Genomic DNA, 21,719 nt, shown 5'->3' with positions numbered 1-21,719 from the left:
GGAAATTGAGTAGTGCGGTAAAGTGGAATTTGAACCTCCGACCACAACTCTGATATTTACAGTGGGTTGCCAAATTAATAGGGACACCTATAAAAAATGCGTTTTCGTCACTTTCTTATTTATAAAATTAGAGTTTTAAGTTTATATGTGGCGAGTTGGAATAATTGGCGTGCGTATAAATGAAGATGTGTGAAATTTGAAGAAGAAAGGTTTGTATGTATTACTGAGGAATTGATTATGCGTTTTATTTGGTTATAAGTTTTTAAAATACAAATATTATTTTAATGGCCATCGGTTTGCGAATTCTTATTAAAAAATGTTATGTTTTCCCCAGCGGAAAACATGGGCCAATATTTATTGTTAAACTTATTATTTTCAATAGAAAGGGTTTTGGGATTCCGGGTAATTCGCCGCTCCGTCATTTGAATTTAACCCGAGGACGTAATTGACATTAACAATGGACGAAATATTTGTGGATACCTAGTAACGGCTCAGGTAAATGAGAATTTATTTTAATGTATTTATTTGTAAAGGCGGTAATTAAAATGGGGTTCTTTCTCGGAATTGGCTGGCATGAACTAAAAGGTTATATTTAAATGCATTATTGCTGAGAAACCCCAGATTAGAGAAAACGATAGAATGTATTGGAAAGCTATATTTAAATTCATATTGAAATATTCTAAAATATCGCCGCGTTTTTTCCCAATACAAATAAAGGTTGATTTTATAATTTAAAACGAAAATGCCTGCTTATTTTACGGGGACAAAAGATTTTAATTCCTGAATATTTTAAACAGGTATGTTTAGCTCGTATCAGGTTCTTAACTAAAGTTGTTAAAATTCTTCATAAGAGCCCACAAACGTCCCCTTGAAATAGGGATGAAATAAGGATGCCTTAAGTCTATTTTGTTTAAATTAAAAAATATTGTAATATTATATGCACATAAATGGCAAAATTACCGGTGGTGGACCCTCGCTACACTCACGATTCTAGCCAGTTTGTATTTCATGTTCATGTTCATGTTCATTCTTTCTTGAGATAATTGTTTGGGGACTTGTGGGGAATCGGGACTTTGTTTTCTCCCCATTTGGGTAATTTGATCTAGATTTTTGGGGAATTCCGAAAATTGGCATTGGCAGCACTGTTCGCCCGACCCCGACGCCGGTATTGTTTTGTTTTCCAGTCCAGTTTCTTCTATGGAATCGCTACGGTTTGAAGTTGTCGGTTTTCGCGTTATTGCGTCCGATTGTGTCTTCATTCATTCCTATTTGTCGCGAGTATTTATAAAGTGTGCTTGAAATTGGTTTATAATATTCGTGGCAGTTGAAATTAATCGATTTGTCAACAGTATAAATATTCTGTCTCCTGTTCAAGGAGTAATATTTCGTGTACCGACATGGAGGCGACAAAAATTGCCCCATGTTGCAATTGTTGTCAACCGTTTACGCTTCTTGGTACAATAATTTTGTATTATTTGAATGTCTTTCAACCCTGCCGTTTTATTAATTTAGGATGTCCACGCCCCGTACAAACATTTTTGTAGTTTTTAAACTAATCCTTGCGCGTGGGTCTTAAGGGATGTTCACGTATTATATTTTTCAATTCGTTTCTGCTGAAAATTTAAACATTATAGTAATCGCATTGCGCCATTTAATAAACTAATTTAATCAAAGTTAATATTTTGATTTCGTACACTGTTATCATCGTTTCTTTATCGCTATTAAAGGTTGATTACTAGAATGGCGATTCTAATGACTGAAATATCTTCGCTTGCAAATGACTTTTTCTGAAAATAAAACAATGAAACATAATTCCCGACTGGAAAGTGCCTTTAAACTTAAACCTTGTTTTGTCGTTGCTTATTTCTAACTAATTAAAAAATACTTACGTATGAAGAAAGACGACTTAATCCTTAAGAACCGGTAAAGGCAAGATTTAAAGTTTATTAGTATTACCATAATACTGTTACCATTGTAATGTTTAAACTTTAAAAAACCCCATTGTTCAATAAATAAGTAATTTTTCTGTGTGTACCCAATTTTGTTTTTATTTTATTTATTTTTTATATGTTTCAGTGGTAAATAATACTATAAAGGGAAGATTTCCGCATTCTCTATGTTGCGGTCACCCTGTTTGTGAAACATGCATTTTCACGATGCTTCGATCGTCGTCCACCATCAAATGTCACCAGTGCCAGACTACAAGTGACTTTGCCGAGACGGAAGTAAAAAAAATAAAAGAGGACCCAGAGACCTTCATGTCTTATTTCCCCATTAACTTTTATCTTTTTGGAATACTGTGTTTCAACTTTTACAAGGAGCCAGTAAATCCGGTATTTATTACTTACCTTATCTTTCCAAATACATTATTTTCCCTGTGATTTAACCCCATATCTCTTCAATAATTCTTCCGTAAAATAGGAGATCTTAAACCCGATGCTAGTCAGATTCTATCAAATTAGTTAACTGGAAAATCCCTAAAAATATTTTTAAATAAACATTTTTATATTAGGTGTTCAACTTTGCTTCCGCCGTTTTTCTGTAGATGGATTCAAAGGTAAGTGGTGGTCAAAGTAAATAAACCATTCACGTCATGCAATAAACTCGGGCATCTGTCAACATGACCTCATAGAAACAGTCGATTCTTGTCTTCATCATAAGGTTATTCTCGATTAAAAATGACAGTTTACGAGACAAATTCTCGTCATCTGCGAGAGGTTTTAATTTTCTGCTTCAATGTGTAGAAATCTGCCGCTGAGGCTCATCAAATGCTCTCAAATACTTATGGTGAGGCCACTGTTTGTGAACAATAAAAAAATCTTCACGATGAGCAACATTTGAAAATAAGTGGGCAATAAGGTGGGATGTCAAAAAGAATCAATTCGAAATTAATTCTTTAAATTTCCATAATTGACAAGCTTTATCCTATGGTTAGTTTGATTTGCTTTTCGTGTTGGTTTTGTAGTAGGATTTTGGATTTGTGAACAGAATAACGATGCGATGTCGCCGTAGACTAATGGAGAAACAAAGAAAAACTCGCCTTTAAAATTTAATTTCAAGACACATGAAAAATAAAATGGACGCACCATGTGTACACACTGTCACAGCTACCAGCCGACTAGCGGTAATATATTTGCCTTATGAGACCTTCTCACTGTGAGCAAGATTAAATGGTAGTGCTTATACTTTTCCGTGCAGAGTACTTGACCCACTGTACCCACCCGAGCCACTGTCAGCACCTTGACCCTACATGGTACTGCAAAGAACGTATCAAACAAACAAAACAAAAACAAACAAAAAAAAGACTAAGCAGAGGAAACAGAACACCATATCACTCTCTCTGCATACAGATCTCATTTCCTCTAATCGGACATCTTATTTATTCAATTTATCGGATTATTCCAACTTTTGACAGTCCATCTTCAAATATTTGTCGGATGTGTTCATGTCTTTTAGTCTATCTCGGTTTTCCTCGATTTCTTCATCTGTCTACATTCCCATAAAAAATCTTTTAAGCCGTTCTTTCGTTGTCAAACCAACGCAGAACTCCTTTCTTGATTTTGTCAAAAATGCTATCTCAACCTTACACAATGTATGGATCGTGATATTTGTGCACCTATTGTTCATAGTTTTACCACACATTCGCCTGAGAGATTGCATTTCGTATGGAATCCATCCACCGTGAATAAAGAGGTTCCGGTGTGTTGTACTTTTGTTAAAAAACTATGTTGAATTTAAAAATAATTTGTTTGATGAGAATAATTAAATGTGATTTGAGATTGAGAATACACACTAAAATGATTTTCCTTTTTTACAGAATCGCAATATCAATTTATTTCCTGCTGGCGCCAGTACACAAAACATTAATTCTAGATTTAAATACAAACAGAGAACATATTTTACTTCATTCCCTCCGAATGTTCATCAGAAGAGCAACTATGGTAAATATATATTTGAAAAATATTATTACAAGATACTGACGGTTCCCGGGTTCATTTCCCTGTAAGGTCACTATAATTATATGTGATTTTTTTTTCCAAGACCGTATTTTGTGTTTGCTGTAACTCACCTTCTGGCCTGTTTCAGTGGATTTTATTTTAAATGTAAATTGATCAGACAGTAGGACATTAAAACTGATATGTGTACTCGTTGAAAAATATTTATTATGAGGATATGCCATCGATGAGCGATTTGATGAATTGGTACATATTTGAATATAGTTTTTCTATTACTCTCTCGCAAATAGCTTCTCAAATACTTTGCGAATAAGACAACTGGACGTCAAGACTGATTATGCCTAATTGAAATTGACAAAATCGAGGTTTTGTATTCACATTTTCCGCACCCCAAAACTGAAGCAATTATTATTCTTTTTTAAATAGAATATCTGAAAGAAATAAACTATGTCAGCAAGTTTTGCTTTTTTAAAAAAATAGTTAACATGTTTATATACCATACGTCCGAAGGTGACAAACTTGTACGTTTTTTTTTTAACAAACCATATTGAAATTTTTTAAAATTGTGATACTATTCTATAACTATGCAGAATGTTTAAAAATGTGGCAATAAAAATATTATATGAAGTTATAAACATAATGTGAAAAGAAAATGGATTAAACCTTAGAGAAATAATTCGCTCCCACTTAAAGAGAAGTCTATTGCGCTCTATCCCATAGAACAAAAGCGTTCCAAATTTTGATTTTTAGTTTAACAACAAACGTGTAACGAACGCTTTCGGTGTGCGCTTGCTATTCTCGAACTAAGTACATATGGCCTTTTGTATTGCTGGAAACTGTAGCTAACTTCATATTTGATAATCGTAGATTGGTTTTTGTCCATATGTGCGACTCTGTTGCGTATTATTACTCTAAGGTCTAAACAGTTATCATAAAAGTGTGAAACAGCTTTACCATGATGTATTTGACAGTTGAAATTCTATGTTGCCATAGTAAAAAAGTGACTCCTTTTAAATTAAATTTCCCAACATTTAGGGGAAAAATCATTATATGTATTTTATGCAAATTAAAATGTTTATTTTCGTGTTTTTAAATTTAAGTGCATACATAAAATTATTTCAACGTGTTTTTTTTTAATTCAATAAAAAAATCACAATTTAAAAAATACAAAATATTTTTATTAGAATCATTGAAAATAGTTTAAAATATTCCTAATCCCCAATGAGGAACTTCAGCCCTACGAGAAATTGGATACAAAAAATGTTTTCTTGCGCGCAGTAAAAATTAGAGCATTAAATTGTATGGCAAAGTTTCTTGAAAAGTTATTTCAGAAATACAAAATTTAAAAAAATCATAGCGTTAGCGCTATGATTATTAGTAATACGATATTTTTTTAAAAGAATTAATTGCTTTGTTTATTGGTCTATTAACGACAAAAAAAAAATTAAAAGACACTGAACTTCCTCATTATGACAATTTTTCTGTCAGTATATTTACACTATAGTCTAGAAGTTACATTATTTTAATTTTATGTAATGAATTTTTTTCTAAAAAAAAAACAATCACGGTCTTTGTAAGCTCTTTTCAGCTGACATTATATGGTATGCCCCTCACCAAACAATCTTGACTGGCTTTCTCCAGACCCTTTCCTCTGACAGCATATCTTTCTCGAAATAAGAGTTCCAAATTTGCTAGGCATCTAGGAGTAACATTCACTCTTTGGTACAAATTAATTTGTCAGCATGCGTCGCACTCCGAGTATAAACTCAAGTTGGTGCATGATTACAACACCAGGTTTACTAGTATGGAAGGGCTAGCTGTTCCTAGATACTGCAATAAATATGGCAAAAGGACACTGCAATACAGTAAACCTAAAATATTTAACATGTTACCAAACAATATTAAAAATACTGAGTTAAATACAGGAGTGCGACGTTTGCTCAAATTATGGCTATTAGAAAAAAGTTTTTTGTATTAGTGATAGTTTTTAATTTTTCATAATGTAATCTGTAATTGTTTTTCAAGTAAAATTATTGTTAATGTAGATAATGTAAGTGTAAATAATCGATGTAATTTATAAGAACCTGCTGACGAGTTGTATGTATGCAACTCAGCAGGACTTTAATTTAAGACTATTTTGTAAATATTTTTGGAAAATTAATAAAAAAAAAAATAAATAAATAAAAATTCCAAAACATAAATTAAAAAAATATATATAAAATAACCTTAATGTCTATCCTAATCACATAATTTTTTCAGGTATCGAGAAATTCTTTATTTCTCTTTCTAAATGTTCTGAGCATCCGGAGAAGAATTTGGAACTGTTTTGTTCCGATTGCAGTAAAACTATTTGTACTCTGTGTCTTGTGAAGACATGCAGCAACCACAAATTCAATTTAATTCAAGAAAAAGTAAGTTCTGTCATACATGCATTTGTCATAGCATCTTCTGCACTATATTTTCAAGTAAAGAAGTAGTTCTCATTAATTGTTTTACACTCATTATTATATTTTCAGAATGAAGAGTTTTCTGAGATAATTAAAGCCAAAAGTCAGGAAATAAAGGAACTGTTGCTGCGTGTGAAAAAAACTGCCTTGGTAAGTTTAAGCTGAATGATGCAAAAATACCTTAACTTCAATATGATAATGAATCTTCACATAACCTCAAGTTGAATGATGCATAAAACAAAAGTGTTCCAAATTGTTGATTTGGTTTTTAGTTTAACAAATGTGTAATGGACAGTTTCGGTTTGCGCTCGCAATTCTCAACGCAAGTACCAAAGCCCGCCGTATTGCTGTAATCTGTAGCTAAGTTCTTGGTCAATAATCGTATGGGTGAGACTAAAAAAAAGGGTGAGTGAGTAATGGGTGAGACTAAAAAGTTAAGCTTGTGGATATTTTATATTGGTGGCAAATGCTAAATTTATATGTATTACTTGCGTAAATCATTTGTCACCATAAGATGATGCTCGCGGTCTGTGGCATATATTTTAGTATCAATGTTCACAGGTGTGTGAATTTCAGCTTGATAATTTCAGGACTTGGAGAAACGCTGTTCAATTACATCTCTCGGAACTGTAGATTCCAAATCCGCGGAAGCCGCGCTTGCGGAGCATTTTGGGCGCTCTCACGGCGCTCTACAGAAAGCTGAAAGTTCTCTGGCAGCCAAAATAAAGTCCAACAAAAATTATTTAAGCAATCTTGTAACAAACCTTCATAACACAGCCAAAAATTTGACTGATTTAATTGAAGTTTCTGAAACTGCCCTGCTTCCACCTAATTTGGAAAAAGTAAGATATGATATATGTTTCTTTGAAATGTTTTATCTATTTATTTGTGTTCTTGTACAATTATTTTGCAATATGTTGTCACCTCTTCTCACAACGGAAATCACTATCATCTATAGTCTCAAAATCTATCTGAAGGACCCCAGAGAAAGGAGCATAGGGAGATCCTCAGACGCTATAATCTGAAAAGCTCACGTAAATGCACCAATAGAAGGAACCTTCTGGCCACTGATCACCACAATGATGACTAACCAATGTCCAGGCGGTGCAGTCTACTCTATGTGACCTGAACCGGATAAGCACCCTAGTTCAAAGTTCGCAGGACAGGGGAGAAGTTACCCTATTCATCATTGCTCGGATGACACAATTGGTGACAGTGGTTGTTAGATTTAATCTTTTCACTGCGGGTCCCGAGCATAGCCGATACGCGGCGGCCGTGCCGCAACTGCGGATCCCGAACATACCCGTTTTCAATATTATCTTGTAGTGGCCTCTATACACACTTATATCCTATTTTTTTTACATCATTTGATAAATACATCTTTTCTCTACACATGGGTGTTTTTTAGGACACATGGTATTATTATAAACATTTTTTCTAATCAGTTTTTGAGACCACAGTCTGAAATTACCACTGTACTTAATAACAATGTACGTACCTATATGCCTACATGATTAACACCTGAGCTAAAGTAAACATCGGATTCCTTTCAACCAACTTAATTACCCGGACTGGTGATTTGTTTTATTGTTATTTAATTTTTTAATTATTTCTCTTACATAAACATTTAAACGGATATTCGGAATTCATATTTTATATGGTTATATGAATCTCTTGTTATTATATTTTGCTGGACTGAATATTGTGTTACTTTCTCTTTTATTGAAGAGATACTATTTGAAGTTAATTTATAATGGCTCATTCTGGAGATAAAAATTTGTTAGGGAGAGATGGTGAAATAATGAACAGTGATTCAGAAGAAGACCATAGCGATGATTCTGATTTAGATTTACCTTCTGAAGTAAAGTCTGTTATTTTTGAAATTGACGTACCTACAGTTTTATCTCCTCATCCATCGACAAGCACATCAGAAAACATGACTCACACATCATCACAAACGCCTCCTGCATGGGTAGGCGGTCCCCATTTTTCCCCCAGGTTTCCCAAGGTTCACGAATTCAGCACTGCAGATTCTGGTGTTAAAGTTCCATTTGACAATGATTGCAGTGAATCTGACTTATTTTTGCATTTTTTATTGAACGATTTGATGGAGAAAATAGCAATACAAACATATATATATATTATGACGATGTTATGAAAACTGTTAATATCAGACCTCATTCAATAATTCTCAAATGGTAGAATATTACAACTGACAAGATGTATTTATTTTTTGGTTTAACCATGTTGATGGTACGAAGTAAAAAAACTTTCTTTGGGTGAATATTGGTCAACCCATGCTGGCCTAGTTACTCAAATATTTTCTCATGTAATGCCACAGGACACAAATTTTTAATAAGTAGCATGTTACATTTTTGTAACAATGCAGAAGACAAACTTTATAAAATAAGACCAGTCAGAGTATGTTAAAAATAAATTCAAATCCACGTTGGAGCCTTTTCAAAATTTGTGAGTTGACAAAAGTCTTGTGTTATTTAAAGGTAGACTAAGTTTTAAACAATACATTCCGTCAAAATGAAACCGTTTTGGTGTTAAATTTTTTGTGTTTTGCGACGTTGAAACGGGTTATATTTTATTACTTATATTTGTAAAAATACAGAAATATACGATAAATTGAATGTTGGAAAGTCAGGATCAGTGGTGGTGATCATGACTGACTTTTAATAAGAGGCACATCGTTTGGGTGGACAATTGGTACACGAGTCCACTACTGTTCCAAGTTATTGCATGGCAATGGAACGGACGCGTGTGGTACTGTACGGAAATATCAGAAGTGGCTTCCTATTTTTGAGAATCTAAAAAAAGGTGAAGTATTATTCATGCACTCTGAAACCATGATGGCCCTCAAATGGCAGGACAAGAGGGAAGTCCACATGCTCTCTACAATGCATGACAATTCAATTCAAAGACGGAAATTTTCGATTTACTTTGTTTTATTTTTTTATCTTGTTTTGATTACATTTATGAGCACTCACTATTTATATATATGTTTATATTTTTTCCTATATTTAAAATATATTCAGGTAAATTGCTATTCTTTAATTTTAATTGTATTATTTTACTCTATTTTTCTTACTCTTAAAAAAATATTTATTTAAACTATTTTTATCTGGTTTTGTTGAGTTTTTTTTCTTAATAATATTTTTCAAAACATCAAAAACAAAATTATATATGTTCTTTATTTTATATGTATGCAGAATTATGTCTGTACTCTTTTTATTTGATTATTAATTCAAACTAATGTCTGAGCACCCGATGACAAACTATTATTGAATAGTTTATCGGGACAAAATATATTTTAATACTTTGTTTTCTTTATAATGGATTAATATTGTAATAATGGGTAGATTTTGTCAAAAAGATTAATTTTAAAATAAACCCCGCACGGGCATTACAGCCGCGCTCCCCAAATTCAGCAGCGAAAGAGTTAACAGCCAGTAAAATAAAATTTGAGGGTTAATCTGTAAAGTGTACTTAAGCGCAGATACTGTCTGTGCTGAACCTTGATATACATAACCGATTCGCGCACAGGTCAGAGGCAATTCCAAGTGAGTGAAGTTTGTCCCTAAACTTTCAATGGACAGAAACTATTTGCAATTTGTGCAGTTTAGTGATAAAAAAAACTAAGAACTTACTACACAAACTGTTTCCATTACCAGGCAGACATGATAACGTCCATCTTAAAGAGCTGAGTGTCACAATTGAAGAGAGGCAGACAGTCTTTAAGTTTTGTTTAGAAGTCAATAGAATTTTCCTTAGTTTCATGCCAAATTCACGCCAATGTTTTGACCGGCGATGGCAGTGTGGTCGGAATCATCAGCAACAGCGCGATTAAAAAAATATCAAAGCTGTAATTATTCATACTCTTAATTCAGTAAGACTAATAACAAAATGATGCCTATTTTATTTTACATTTATTTTTTGCAGATGAATCTTGCAGATATATCTTCAGAGTTAATAAAAGCGGCCAACACTCCATGGTACTTTGAGGAAGATGTGAATGTTATGAGGCCAAACATAAGGTTAGTTTTTCTCGAGGCATATATCGTCCTGTATAGTGAACTTTATGGTACCATTTCGCAAGTTTATGACCTGTAAATACAAGAAGAATCAATTTAAAAAGAGATGCATTATAAAATGCGAGATTAGTTAAGATTACTAAAGGGGAAGATGAACTTGCGTAACTTTTATTACCTATTTTATTTTTTAAATAACCTAAGATTTTCGTATGACATAGTTTATGCAAGTGGAATAAAACTACACTGCACCATTTTTGCATAATTTTTTTTAAGAGCATGAACATTTACTTAAACTTAATATAATAATAATGGAAGAATTAGGATTTTGGTCAATTTAAAAATAATTATTATTTTATTAATAGTGTCAAATTTATTATCGGTCAACCCAGCCCATCCACTAAACCGTTAAATTCAGTTTAAAAATTTTATAAGTAGGAATCTACAGCCTCACTGTTCCATGTGCATTGATTGGGTTTTATTTTTTACTGAAAGTTTGAGTTTATCTGCACTATTTGTTGTACATACAGTTTTCGATGTTATTTATAGCCTGGAAGTAGATACGGAAATATTTAATAACATAGAGAATCACTGCAAAGTAAAATCTGACACTGAAAATTTAAAACTATTGTCAACGTCAGAACTTCCCTCCTATGTGGAATTGCCTCCCATAACTGATGATGCGGTGGAAACAGCTTCAGTGAAATCTTCAGGTTGGTATTCAAAAGATCTTTATTTAACCAACTATAAATCTAATTTCACAGATTTGAAAATTTACTTTGTTAAAAAAAGTTGTATTTATATGTTTCAAAATCATGTTGCACAATTTTGATCTGTTTACAGCAATTGAACCATTATTTTTTTTTATTTTTTATCAACTCTCAAAGCCCCTAAAGGTGGTTGGGTCACACTAGACCCAGCAATGTGTGTTTTGGGCTCTACTAAATCAAATTCTCGGTGTATGCTTGTACCGTATACAATGTTTTGGAAACCGAAATAAACAATAATATTGCATAATCAATAAATAATAGAAATAAGAATCAAGTTGGGGTAGAGTTGTGATTGAATTTGAGCTATCAATCAATTTTATCATTATTGTCAGATACACTGATACTAATTATTTCGCTGTTTAGTACTTAATATGGCAATATGTTTTTCCAGGGAGCTCTCACAGCAATCAGAGTAAGGTCAGTTCAGTCAAGTCTGCACCCTACAAAGATCTTAACTTTGATCTTAAAGTAAAATATGAAAACTTTTTAAAAAATACGAATACAGGTAAGTTTCTCAATTTGAAATCTTTACCAGCAATTCAGATCAGATTTAAACTCTTTTTATTACCTTGGTATTTTAATCTTTTAGGGCAAAACTCACAGAGTGGGTTTGTAAACAACGCTGCAAATAAACAAGAAAAGTTTGTCAGGCCCCTTATAGCAGGTAAAGTAAAATATAATATTATGTTATTTTTAATTAAGTTCCCAAATTGTTTCAGAAATAGACAGTAGATAGAATTGAAAATAACAAGTGTATAATTTTAATAATATATTTTTCCCTTAAAATTTAAACCAAAATGGTCATTTTACTTTTTCACCTATTTACAATGCAAATTCAAACCCTAAACACTATCTCTTAATTTTTCTATCCATACCCATAGGACACTGCATTGTTACTCCGAATCAGTCTTATGCTGCGGTAGACAAAGACAATTTTCACTCAATTTCCTGAGTAGCCATCGGGTCAAAATCACTTAACCAGGGTTGTAGGTTTATTTCACACGCAGAACTTTTCTTTATCCTGTCCATGGGCACGAAAATTAGATAGGTTCTTGAAATATCTCTAAAAGCTTGGAGTTAACGACCGATATAAGAAAACTCAATTTTTAACTTTGTATATTAAACTATGAATATCGAATGTATTACTCTCAGCAAATTGCTTTTAGAATGAATTGTAATTGTATGTTTTAATTTTAGGAATGGTTGAAAATGTGTTTGTAACAAATATTGAAAATCCTCATGATTTTTATGTTCAAAGAAAAATTATGGTCCCAAAACTTCATGAAATGTCCAATACTTACCATTCCATGAGAAACACTCTGGTTAAACCGACCCATGAAGATATGTCGAAAGGTAAGTAAAGAATATGTGTAGAAAGGATTTGGGTAACAAGAGAAGAAAGAACCTTTTTGAAAAGAGAATCAGCCTAGGCATTTACAGGGCTTATGATCTTTCATTGGCTGGTTTGAGTGATTACACTGTTGCATTCTTAGTCACTAGGATTCTAATTATCTTCTTTCTCTCTCTTTCATTCTCATTTTGAAATAAAATATTAAATTCTATGTTAGCATTTTCTTATTTGATATTTTAGAATCAATGTTCGTAATATTCGATGCCGAACAATGTCGATGGGACCGAGTCAGAAAGATTAACCACCCGGATAAAGAGAAAGATGAATATTCCGTCAAATATATTGACTACGGACACACTCTCAATGTCAGCATTAATAGGTATCTTTTAAGCCATTTTATGTACTTATAAATATGCTTGTTAAATTTGTTTTCATACATAAGGTTTGTTTGTTTTAGATTGCGTATTGCACCTAAGGAACCCTTCTATCCGGTATTTTCTCTTCGCTGTTCTCTTGTAGAATGTCAGCCAATACATGGCAAGTGGACTGATGAGAGTAATTTACTGATGTTAAAAATCATTGAAAGGTAGGGTGCTAATTATTATTCTTAAAACGCCATTCCAAGGGTAGGGAAGTGCAGTATTACGCTTTCCATTTTTCTAAATAAAAACAGCTATTTTCCGGGTTCGATTCCCGGTGATTTTTCTCAAGTCTCGAGTGTTCTGCGCTGTAATTCGCCACTGTAACTGGGGCGGGCCTCCTGGCCTGTTGTGGACCAAAAAAAATGAATTGTGCATCTGACGCTGAGGGTCTTTTAGAGGGGTCTGAATAAGTCAAATCATTTTATGGTTATCTTGCAAGAATCCGAGGGTTTCTTGTTTTCCTGACTGGCCTAAAACCTATGGGTTCTGCATTTTAGAAAGGATTTAAAATTTTGAATCAGACTGGCCCTAAGGATCTCTGTTACACTATAGTGTCTTGAAAGCGTGAAGAGCTGTTGGTGTTATCATAAAATATGTCGCTTTCATTTTTGACATTTCCAATATTGCATATTTTTTATTGTATTTTTAGATTTACAGCAGTTAAATTTATTTATTCTCTTACAATTGTTGTATTTATTTCTTTACATTAGAGGTAATATTTTCTTACTGTTTTGGAAACATTTTACATTATTTTGAAACATGTCCTAAATACATATTAAACGTAATAAAATAAAATAAATCATTTTATATGTACTTATGTTTAGTATGTTTTGCAGAAGTAACAGTGAATGCTATTTAAATGTGATCCGAGTATCCAATGACCTTTTAGAGGTAGATTTGATCACCCGGCCTGCTCCGGAAGAACTTTGTACCTCTATTACGGAAGCTTTAATTTACCTAGAATATGCTTGCCTCGGTAACCCTAAAAATCAAGTAAGATCCTCACCCCTTTTTAATATTTCTATCTTGCATTAGATACAAGCAGTGAAAAGTTCCTTATTTGCATTTCTGTCTTTACAGGTAAACAAATATAACAATCCGATAAAAACAACAAAAGAGTATTTTACTAAACCGAGGCTTGGTGATATGCAACAAGTCATTGTTACCAACATCATAGATCCTAATGCTTTCTTCGTAAGAAAGGTAACTTAAGAATGCTCTATTAAATTATCTATAAAAATTATAATAAACTCGGAATTGATTTAGACAAAGCAGTTAACTGCACATTAAATTTATACATAAAATATCTTCAGGTAGTCAATTATTTGGGATAGTTGCCTAATGTACATATTGTACAGTTTATGTAATATACCACGTATATTCTCATCTTTACTGATTGAGGGTCACTGGTAAATGGCGTATATTTTTTGAGGAGTTTGATCTGCATTTATTTGTTCGGCTTAGTTTTTGCTTTGTCTTACAACAATGCACAGAGCGTGGCTGTCAACCAATAAAGTCACAATTTTTTTCATAAATATTTTACTTTAAAATTTTTTTGTAAATATTTGAAATATGTTGATACATTGAGTGTTGACATTCTTTTATTTTAAAAGAAAATCTGGACATTTTTTTTACACTCCTCACAGAAGGCCGTTACAATGGCATGCAATGCAAGTGTATGTATTATGTATATGAATGACACTGTGCATTCGGTAGTTTTATCTATTTATTCTTAATAATTACATCCATGAATTTTACTTAATTTATGAAAACTTTATTGGTCTTTTTTTATATCTGAAAATCTTTGTTTTAATATTAAATGTGTACATATCGTCTGGTTTCTGGCACCAGCTGGTAGCTACATTTTACTAGTTTGCGAGATATTGCATTTAAGTTAAAAGCTCATCCCAAATCAACAATTCAAATAAAACTGCAAACTGAATATCAAAACATTATTATATTTTGTATTTATAAAACATGAAATATTTTATAAAAACGATTATAGGATGCCATTTATGAAGACATCTCATTTTTACAAAATTTGTAGTTACCAACTTGTGTCAGAAACCCGTCAATATGGCAAATGAAAAGTGTGATTTTCGTAATAAAATAAAATAAATAAAAATCTAATTTTATCAGTACTTTAATAAGCTACATTGAAAGATGATATTCTTTTTCAGGAAAACTTAGAACAGTATTTTGAAAACCTCTCTACCGATTTGAATTCTGTTTATAAGATCACAAACTCCGCCGGAAGCATCTATACGCCGAAGGAAGGTAAATATATATTTTTTAATGATGAACTTAATCATTGCGTATGGTAATGTATTGAAATACAGAGTTAATGTTTATTTCAGGTATGTGTGTTGCGTGTTGTGTGAATAAGAAATGGTGGAGAGCACAAATATTGTCACTTCTTCCTAAAGGCCAGTTGGAAGTAATCCTCGTTGATACAGGAATAAAGCATCAAGTGGATTGGAAATGTATTCGTAAACTTCAACCTAAATTCTTTAAAATTGACGAGCTGGTATGTTATTTTTACTCTAAATAACTGTTCAAAAAAGTACTAAAATTGTGTAAGCGTTCATTTTCACTTAAATACCCCGTGTGTTCTAGGCCAGCATCTGCAAGTTGGGAAATATAAAACCTATCGGAAACACATGGTGCCCCGAAGCAATTAAGTTCATGAATCTGTTGCTAAAAAATCGTCCAGTTTGCAATATCAAATTGTTAAAACCATTCAAACGATATACCAAAAAGAATGCCGTTGAGAGTGTGTTATTGTATTTAACAACCGAAGGAGATGAAAATATTTGCCTAAATAACGAACTTGTCAAAAATGATTTGGCATGCAGGTAAATCTATACACATACTTATATATAAATATATACTGTTTTATATAAAATCGTTGGTCAGCCTCGTGGTGTAGTGGTCAGCGCGTTTGCCTACCATGCAAGAAGTCTCGGGTGGTTTTATATTTCATAGTCCCTGGACTTGTACCTGAAGCGTTAGACTGGTCATCTTACCTTCATGTAACAAAAATGATCAAGATATGCCGCGATTGGTGTACCGATGCAGTGCCCTATGCACCATTAGGTATGGAAAGGGAATGATGATGATGATATAAAATCTTGTGAACGACCTAAAATGTCGACCATATGTTCATTTCCATGTTTAATAATATGTGAGCATATTTTTTTCAGTACTTGTGTCACCAAGCAAGTCAACATTGTGAAACCACAGGTGTCTGCTGTGGAACCGGATGAAGAGGCTTCTACCAGTGGATCCTTGAAGTTAATGGTCAAAATATTGTCAACCAAGTCTCCATCTGAAGTTTATATCTCCATCAAGTCGAGTGAAGATGACCTGCATGAACTTTACAAGAAGATGGATAAATTCTATCTAAATACAGAGCCAAATGAAAATGCCAACTGGAAAGCCAGCGAAAAATGTGCTGTTTTGTCTCCGGACAACAATAAATGGTGCAGAGCTATTATCGAATCTGTTAACAGGGAATCTAATAAAATCAAAGTATTCCTAAAAGATCACGCCAGAGTTAACGAAGTCGATGCTACCAAGTTGAGACCTTTAGAACAGCAATTTTTGAAAGTTCGAGATGGAGCTTTGAAGTGTCACTTGAGCGGAATTATTCCAGCATCTGGTGAAAAATGGCCCATGTTGACTTGTGAAACTTTACAAGATATTGTCCAACAGTATGATAGGTTTTATATAACCAAGGATGGAGAAATTTCAAATAAGAGTTTGCCCATTGAACTGTGGGTGTACCATACCACCCCGGGCGGCGCCCTTACCCCTACTATAAAAGAATGGAAAAAGGTTAATGATCGTATTGTGGAAGAAGGCTTAGCCATTCCTGACAGAAGTAAGCCCGCACCGGTGTCGGTAGTTCCTGCGTTAGAGGAACCACCTGCGTACGTTTCGCAGCTGTGCGATGACTTTACTCCCCCGGTCGCCTATGAAGATTGGCTTCCAGCCGCTCCCCTGAAGTCCCGAGACTTTACTGGCATGCCTACTAATGTAGACGATGAGCTTAACATTTACCTGTACGATCAACTTGAAAGTGGCACTACCCTCGAACTTCTCAGTAATACTTTAACCTCCCACTTCAAGAACTCCAAACCTAAACCGTACGATATGTTTTGGTACCCCGGTCAAATTTGTATTACAAAATACAATGTGGACGACAGATTTTACCGTGCGAGAGTACTGAAAATTTTGGAAAACAATCAAGCTTTAGTCATTTTTGTGGATTATGGAAATATTCAGGAATGCCCTATATCAATGCTTAGAAAAGATATTGTTTGTCATCATATACCGATCCAATCTCATAAATGTAAACTACACAATATCCAACCTGTTGAGGGAGATACTTGGAATCAAAACATTGGGGATTTTTTCCACCAAAATATTGTTGAAAAGGAATGTACCATATTAGTCGTGGGGGAGGCACAAAATGGTGTTACTCCAATAGAACTTAAGATAAACAAGATAAACGACTTAAGCGAACTTATGCTGTCATTTAGGTATGCCGTTCCTAAAGTAATAACACAACAAAAAACTGAAGAACAAGCTTGCAACAATAATGAGGATGATGATGTTGTAGAAGATAGTGATACTAAAAATTTGCCAAACTTTCCGGAAGATAAGATTGACTGGAATCAACTTATTCAAGATGCTGAAAAGAAATAATCTCCTATTCCTAAATAACTTTTTATTTTTCTTATATTAAATGTTTCCTTTTATTCCTTAGATTTGTTTCCTCGGGGGTATTGAATATCCCCTAGTTTAAGGTATGTTTATTCATATTGATGATTAGTCATTCCATCAAAATGTTTATTTATTATCTATTTTCTTATCCTTATAATGGTCATAACATGATGAATGAGCTATATATCGTCACCACTAAAGCAGTGTGAAGTTTCTCAATTTTCTCCAATCAATCGTAAATCTGCCCATCGAGACCAAAGATTTCTGGGAGTCATAATCCTCTTTACTGTCCTGGCTTTTGCTGTATTATCTAAGACTGTCTCTCAATTTCTTCTAGAGTGTATAGTTTTCTGTCGCATTTTTTTTTTTTAAATAGAATTTTAGATAAACACCTAGAAATGAATTCGGTAGATTTATTTTCCCCAAGCAACATAGTATTTTCACATAAGAAATTATATTTACTGCTGACTTGACCGAACATAGGAACCAAAGTTTACCTTAATTATTATTTTTTTTAATAAATTTCATAAAGATTACATGTTTTTGTAAAATTCTAAACATATCTACTTTTACACATCTAGTAAATGTTATCACTGTAACTCTCCAAAAAAAAAAGACTAACTCTTGTGCTTGATTTACACTATTTTAGTTGTTTATTTATAAGAGTTTATATAATTTTAAATACGAGTACATGAGAAAGAAAAATAAAAACAGGACATATAAAAAAAAAACGTAAACAATAATACATTCATACTAATTAAAATTTAATGTTGTTTTTACATGTGTTCAAAAAATTCTTTAGATTAACTTTAAATTTATTTATTGATATATTATTTTTAATAGTTTTTAATTCATATTTCAAACTCTGTTAAAAGGTTGAATGTTATTTTAAGGTTTCTTAAGTATCTACTGAATCATGAATTTATAGTAAAAATTCATTTGCGTAACATGTAGAATGTATTTTCATTTGGCGTACAATGTTGGGTCAGTGAAAATTCGATCAAAATAATATTTGAAAGCTGCAAATGTTAACAAAATTACTAACAGTAAATCATATAATGCTCTCTTTGAATATAAATTATCATTTTTAATAATTACACTCTATTCACAAACTTCCATCTCACCCAGGGTTTCTTCTGTTACAATGTTTATTGTTTAACAATATTACTTGTTGCTTAGGAGGAAAGGAGGGACAAACTAAGTACTATGTTGCTATATACGCACATATAAATTTAACAATATCATACCCTCATCTCCTGCAAGCAACAAAAGTGCTTTAATTATAGTATTTTTTCTGCTTACATAATTATAATTAATATTCAAAACTTAAGAAACAAAAATTCTTCCAATTGCACTGACTTCTGATTACCTTATTACATAGATTTACAGTTAATATGAGGATTCCATTAATGGTATTAGAGTAACCTTTTTATAGTATAAATAATGCAGTTCTACCATTGTGTGTATAATTACCATCGTTTTTTACATAATCTGTATTCGTAAATAATGCTTTTTGCATCTGTTTCTGAAACAATTTTTTTTTATAACTATCTGAATAAGAACTTTGTACCGTTGTTAGATGTAAGAATAGTTGTATTATTTTTCTTAATGTTTATCAAACTGTTATTTTTCATATAATAAATTAATGTTTTCAAATTTCGTTTTATTTTTACAAATTTGCCATAAATCTTCTTATTTAACGAGTTCTGCTTTTCCAAAAGCATTCAGAAGAATATAATAAAATGAGGAAGTTCTGCCTTATGGAAAATTAGAAATAAAAAAATGTTTTCGTATGCGTGGTAAAAATTAGTACGGCAAAGTTTCTTATAAATGTATGAATTAAAAAAATTAACTACTTTGAATGACATCACTAGTTCATATGAGTCAACCAATGATAAGAGAGTTGCGAAAGATTTTGGGATTATGGTTAGTCAACAGACCGACCAGCATAACTGACCAAGAAGAAGCGGAAGAGAACGCCACATCTCACCCAGGGATTCTTCTGTTACAATGTTTATTGTTTAACAATATTACTTGTTGCTTAGGAGAAAAGGAGGGACAAACTAAGTACTATGTTGCTATATACGCACATATAAATTTAACAATATCATACCCTCATCTCCTGCAAGCAACAAAAGTGCTTTTATAATAGTATTTTTTTCTGCTTACATAATTATAATTCATATTCAAAACTTAAGAAACAAAAATTCTTCCAATTGCACTGACTTCTGATTACCTTATTACATAGATTTACAGTTAATATGAGGATTCCATTAATGGTATTAGAGTAACCTTTTTATAGTATAAATAATGCAGTTCTACCATTGTGTGTATAATTACCATCGTTTTTTACATAATCTGTATTCGTAAATAATGCTTTTTGCATCTGTTTCTGAAACAATTTTTTTTTATAACTATCTGAATAAGAACTTTGTACCGTTGTTAGATGTAAGAATAGTTGTATTATTTTTCTTAATGTTTATCAAACTGTTATTTTTCATATAATAAATTAATGTTTTCAAATTTCGTTTTATTTTTACAAATTTGCCATAAATCTTCTTATTTAACGAGTTCTGCTTTTCCAAAAGCATTCAGAAGAATATAATAAAATGAGGAAGTTCTGCCTTATGGAAAATTAGATATAAAAAAATGTTTTCTTATGCGTGGTAAAAATTAGTACGGCAAAGTTTCTTATAAATGTATGAATTAAAAAAATTAACTACTTTGAATGACATCACTAGTTCATATGAGTCAACCAATGATAAGAGAGTTGCGAAAGATTTTGGGATTATGGTTAGTCAACAGACCGACCAGCATAACTGACCAAGAAGCGGAAGAGAACGCCACATCTGGAGAAATTTCAGAAATACAAAAAAAAAAATAAATCATAGCGCTGAAAGTGTTAGAATCAGCATGTAAATACACTCGAAATTTAGAGACAAAGGATACATTTTTCATACTAGTGAGGGTTACAGTTGCTTACCATCTATTCAACTTGAGATATATTATTATTATTAATAATACTCTCGCAGCTTTTAAGAGGATGCGTGTATATCAAGTGTACATGGTTATTATAAATTGATGTGTGCATCTAGGCTGTTTTTGAACACATTAACTGAACTAGCACCAATCACTTTCTCGGGAAGGTCATTCATATACTTTATTATTTAAATAGAACTTTGTTATTGGTGCTCCACAACTTTATTATTTTACAAGAACACTACTACAGTTTCGGGAGAGCACTCCTCCCATTGACGGGTGTAAATATGGAGTTTCATATCACTAAAATTGTGTAAATTTTTTTTATTTATTTTTTTTATTGAAGTGTTACAAAGTGAATGTCGATTCAATTTAGAATATTAAAATATACTTCACCGTACATTGATGAAAATGGCTCGGACACCAGCACCCTCAAAAGACCCAGCAATGTTAAAAGAAAATAATATTTTTAAAAGCCTATTCAATAACTGCCCTGGTGCATAAGTATATATACAATGTGCGATGTTCTCGGTAAAGATATCCACCCAACCCGCATCGTGGACATTTAGACATTCTCAGAATGAGTAAGTTGCCAATGCAATGATCTGAGAGGATATTATTGGAAAAGCGTGTGTGTATATACTCCAGTCAGCAGTGATATCACCGCCAAAAGTGATTAAATTCCTTCTCAAACGAAACCTATATTGGAGCCCTCAGAACCGCCAGTTCAGTCACTATTCTACAGTGCTATGGGATCAGACTTATCACTTGGTTCATTATGATGGGAAGGCGTTGTGGTGACGGATGGCTAAAGTTTGCCACTGTCGGTGATCTTATCATTGGTGAAAGTATGCGTAGGTAGATTGCATACTTTATTATTTTATTTTTCTCATAAAAACAAGAATTTGTACAATGGTTTCAAGATGTCAGTAGAAATATATTAATATAAAATGGCGTCCCAATTACATTATGAGGATAACTTTTATTATAACGTAATAATATTTATGCTAAGTACTAGTTTTAGTGTAT

At 32.5% G+C, this 21,719-nt stretch overlaps 1 protein-coding gene across 1 annotated transcript; it reads left to right on the top strand.

Annotated features, from left to right (window-relative positions):
• The first annotated feature begins 1,182 nt into the window (after positions 1–1,182).
• On the top strand, positions 1,183–18,326 carry qin (tudor domain-containing protein qin). The gene is made up of 19 exons (XM_088235961.1): positions 1,183–1,455; positions 2,077–2,333; positions 3,818–3,941; positions 6,216–6,367; positions 6,473–6,553; positions 6,994–7,245; positions 10,352–10,446; positions 10,990–11,153; positions 11,602–11,715; positions 11,800–11,874; positions 12,408–12,563; positions 12,802–12,940; positions 13,019–13,147; positions 13,820–13,976; positions 14,064–14,186; positions 15,164–15,260; positions 15,341–15,510; positions 15,600–15,838; positions 16,187–18,326. Exons 1-19 carry the CDS (start codon positions 1,398–1,400, stop codon positions 17,691–17,693), a joined length of 4,089 nt encoding a protein of 1,362 aa, XP_088092087.1. The 5' UTR covers positions 1,183–1,397; the 3' UTR covers positions 17,694–18,326.
• Positions 18,327–21,719: the final 3,393 nt, after the last annotated feature.

This window comes from Micrasema longulum, unplaced genomic scaffold, assembly GCF_059751315.1.
Source record: "Micrasema longulum isolate JH-2025_06_02 unplaced genomic scaffold, ASM5975131v1 h1tg001478l, whole genome shotgun sequence".
Lineage (NCBI taxonomy): Eukaryota > Metazoa > Arthropoda > Insecta > Trichoptera > Brachycentridae > Micrasema > Micrasema longulum.
Note: the sequence above shows the minus strand (reverse complement) of the source record. Positions and strands in the feature narration are given on the sequence as shown.

Bases quoted from the DNA above. Each gene is read 5' to 3' on its own strand.
- qin (XM_088235961.1), top strand. From the start codon at position 1,398: ATGGAGGCGACAAAAATTGCCCCATGTTGCAATTGTTGTCAACCGTTT. The intron at 3,942-6,215 runs GTAAATATATAT...TAATTTTTTCAG, and splicing joins TCATCAGAAGAGCAACTATG to GTATCGAGAAATTCTTTATT. The intron at 7,246-10,351 runs GTAAGATATGAT...TATTTTTTGCAG, and splicing joins TTCCACCTAATTTGGAAAAA to ATGAATCTTGCAGATATATC.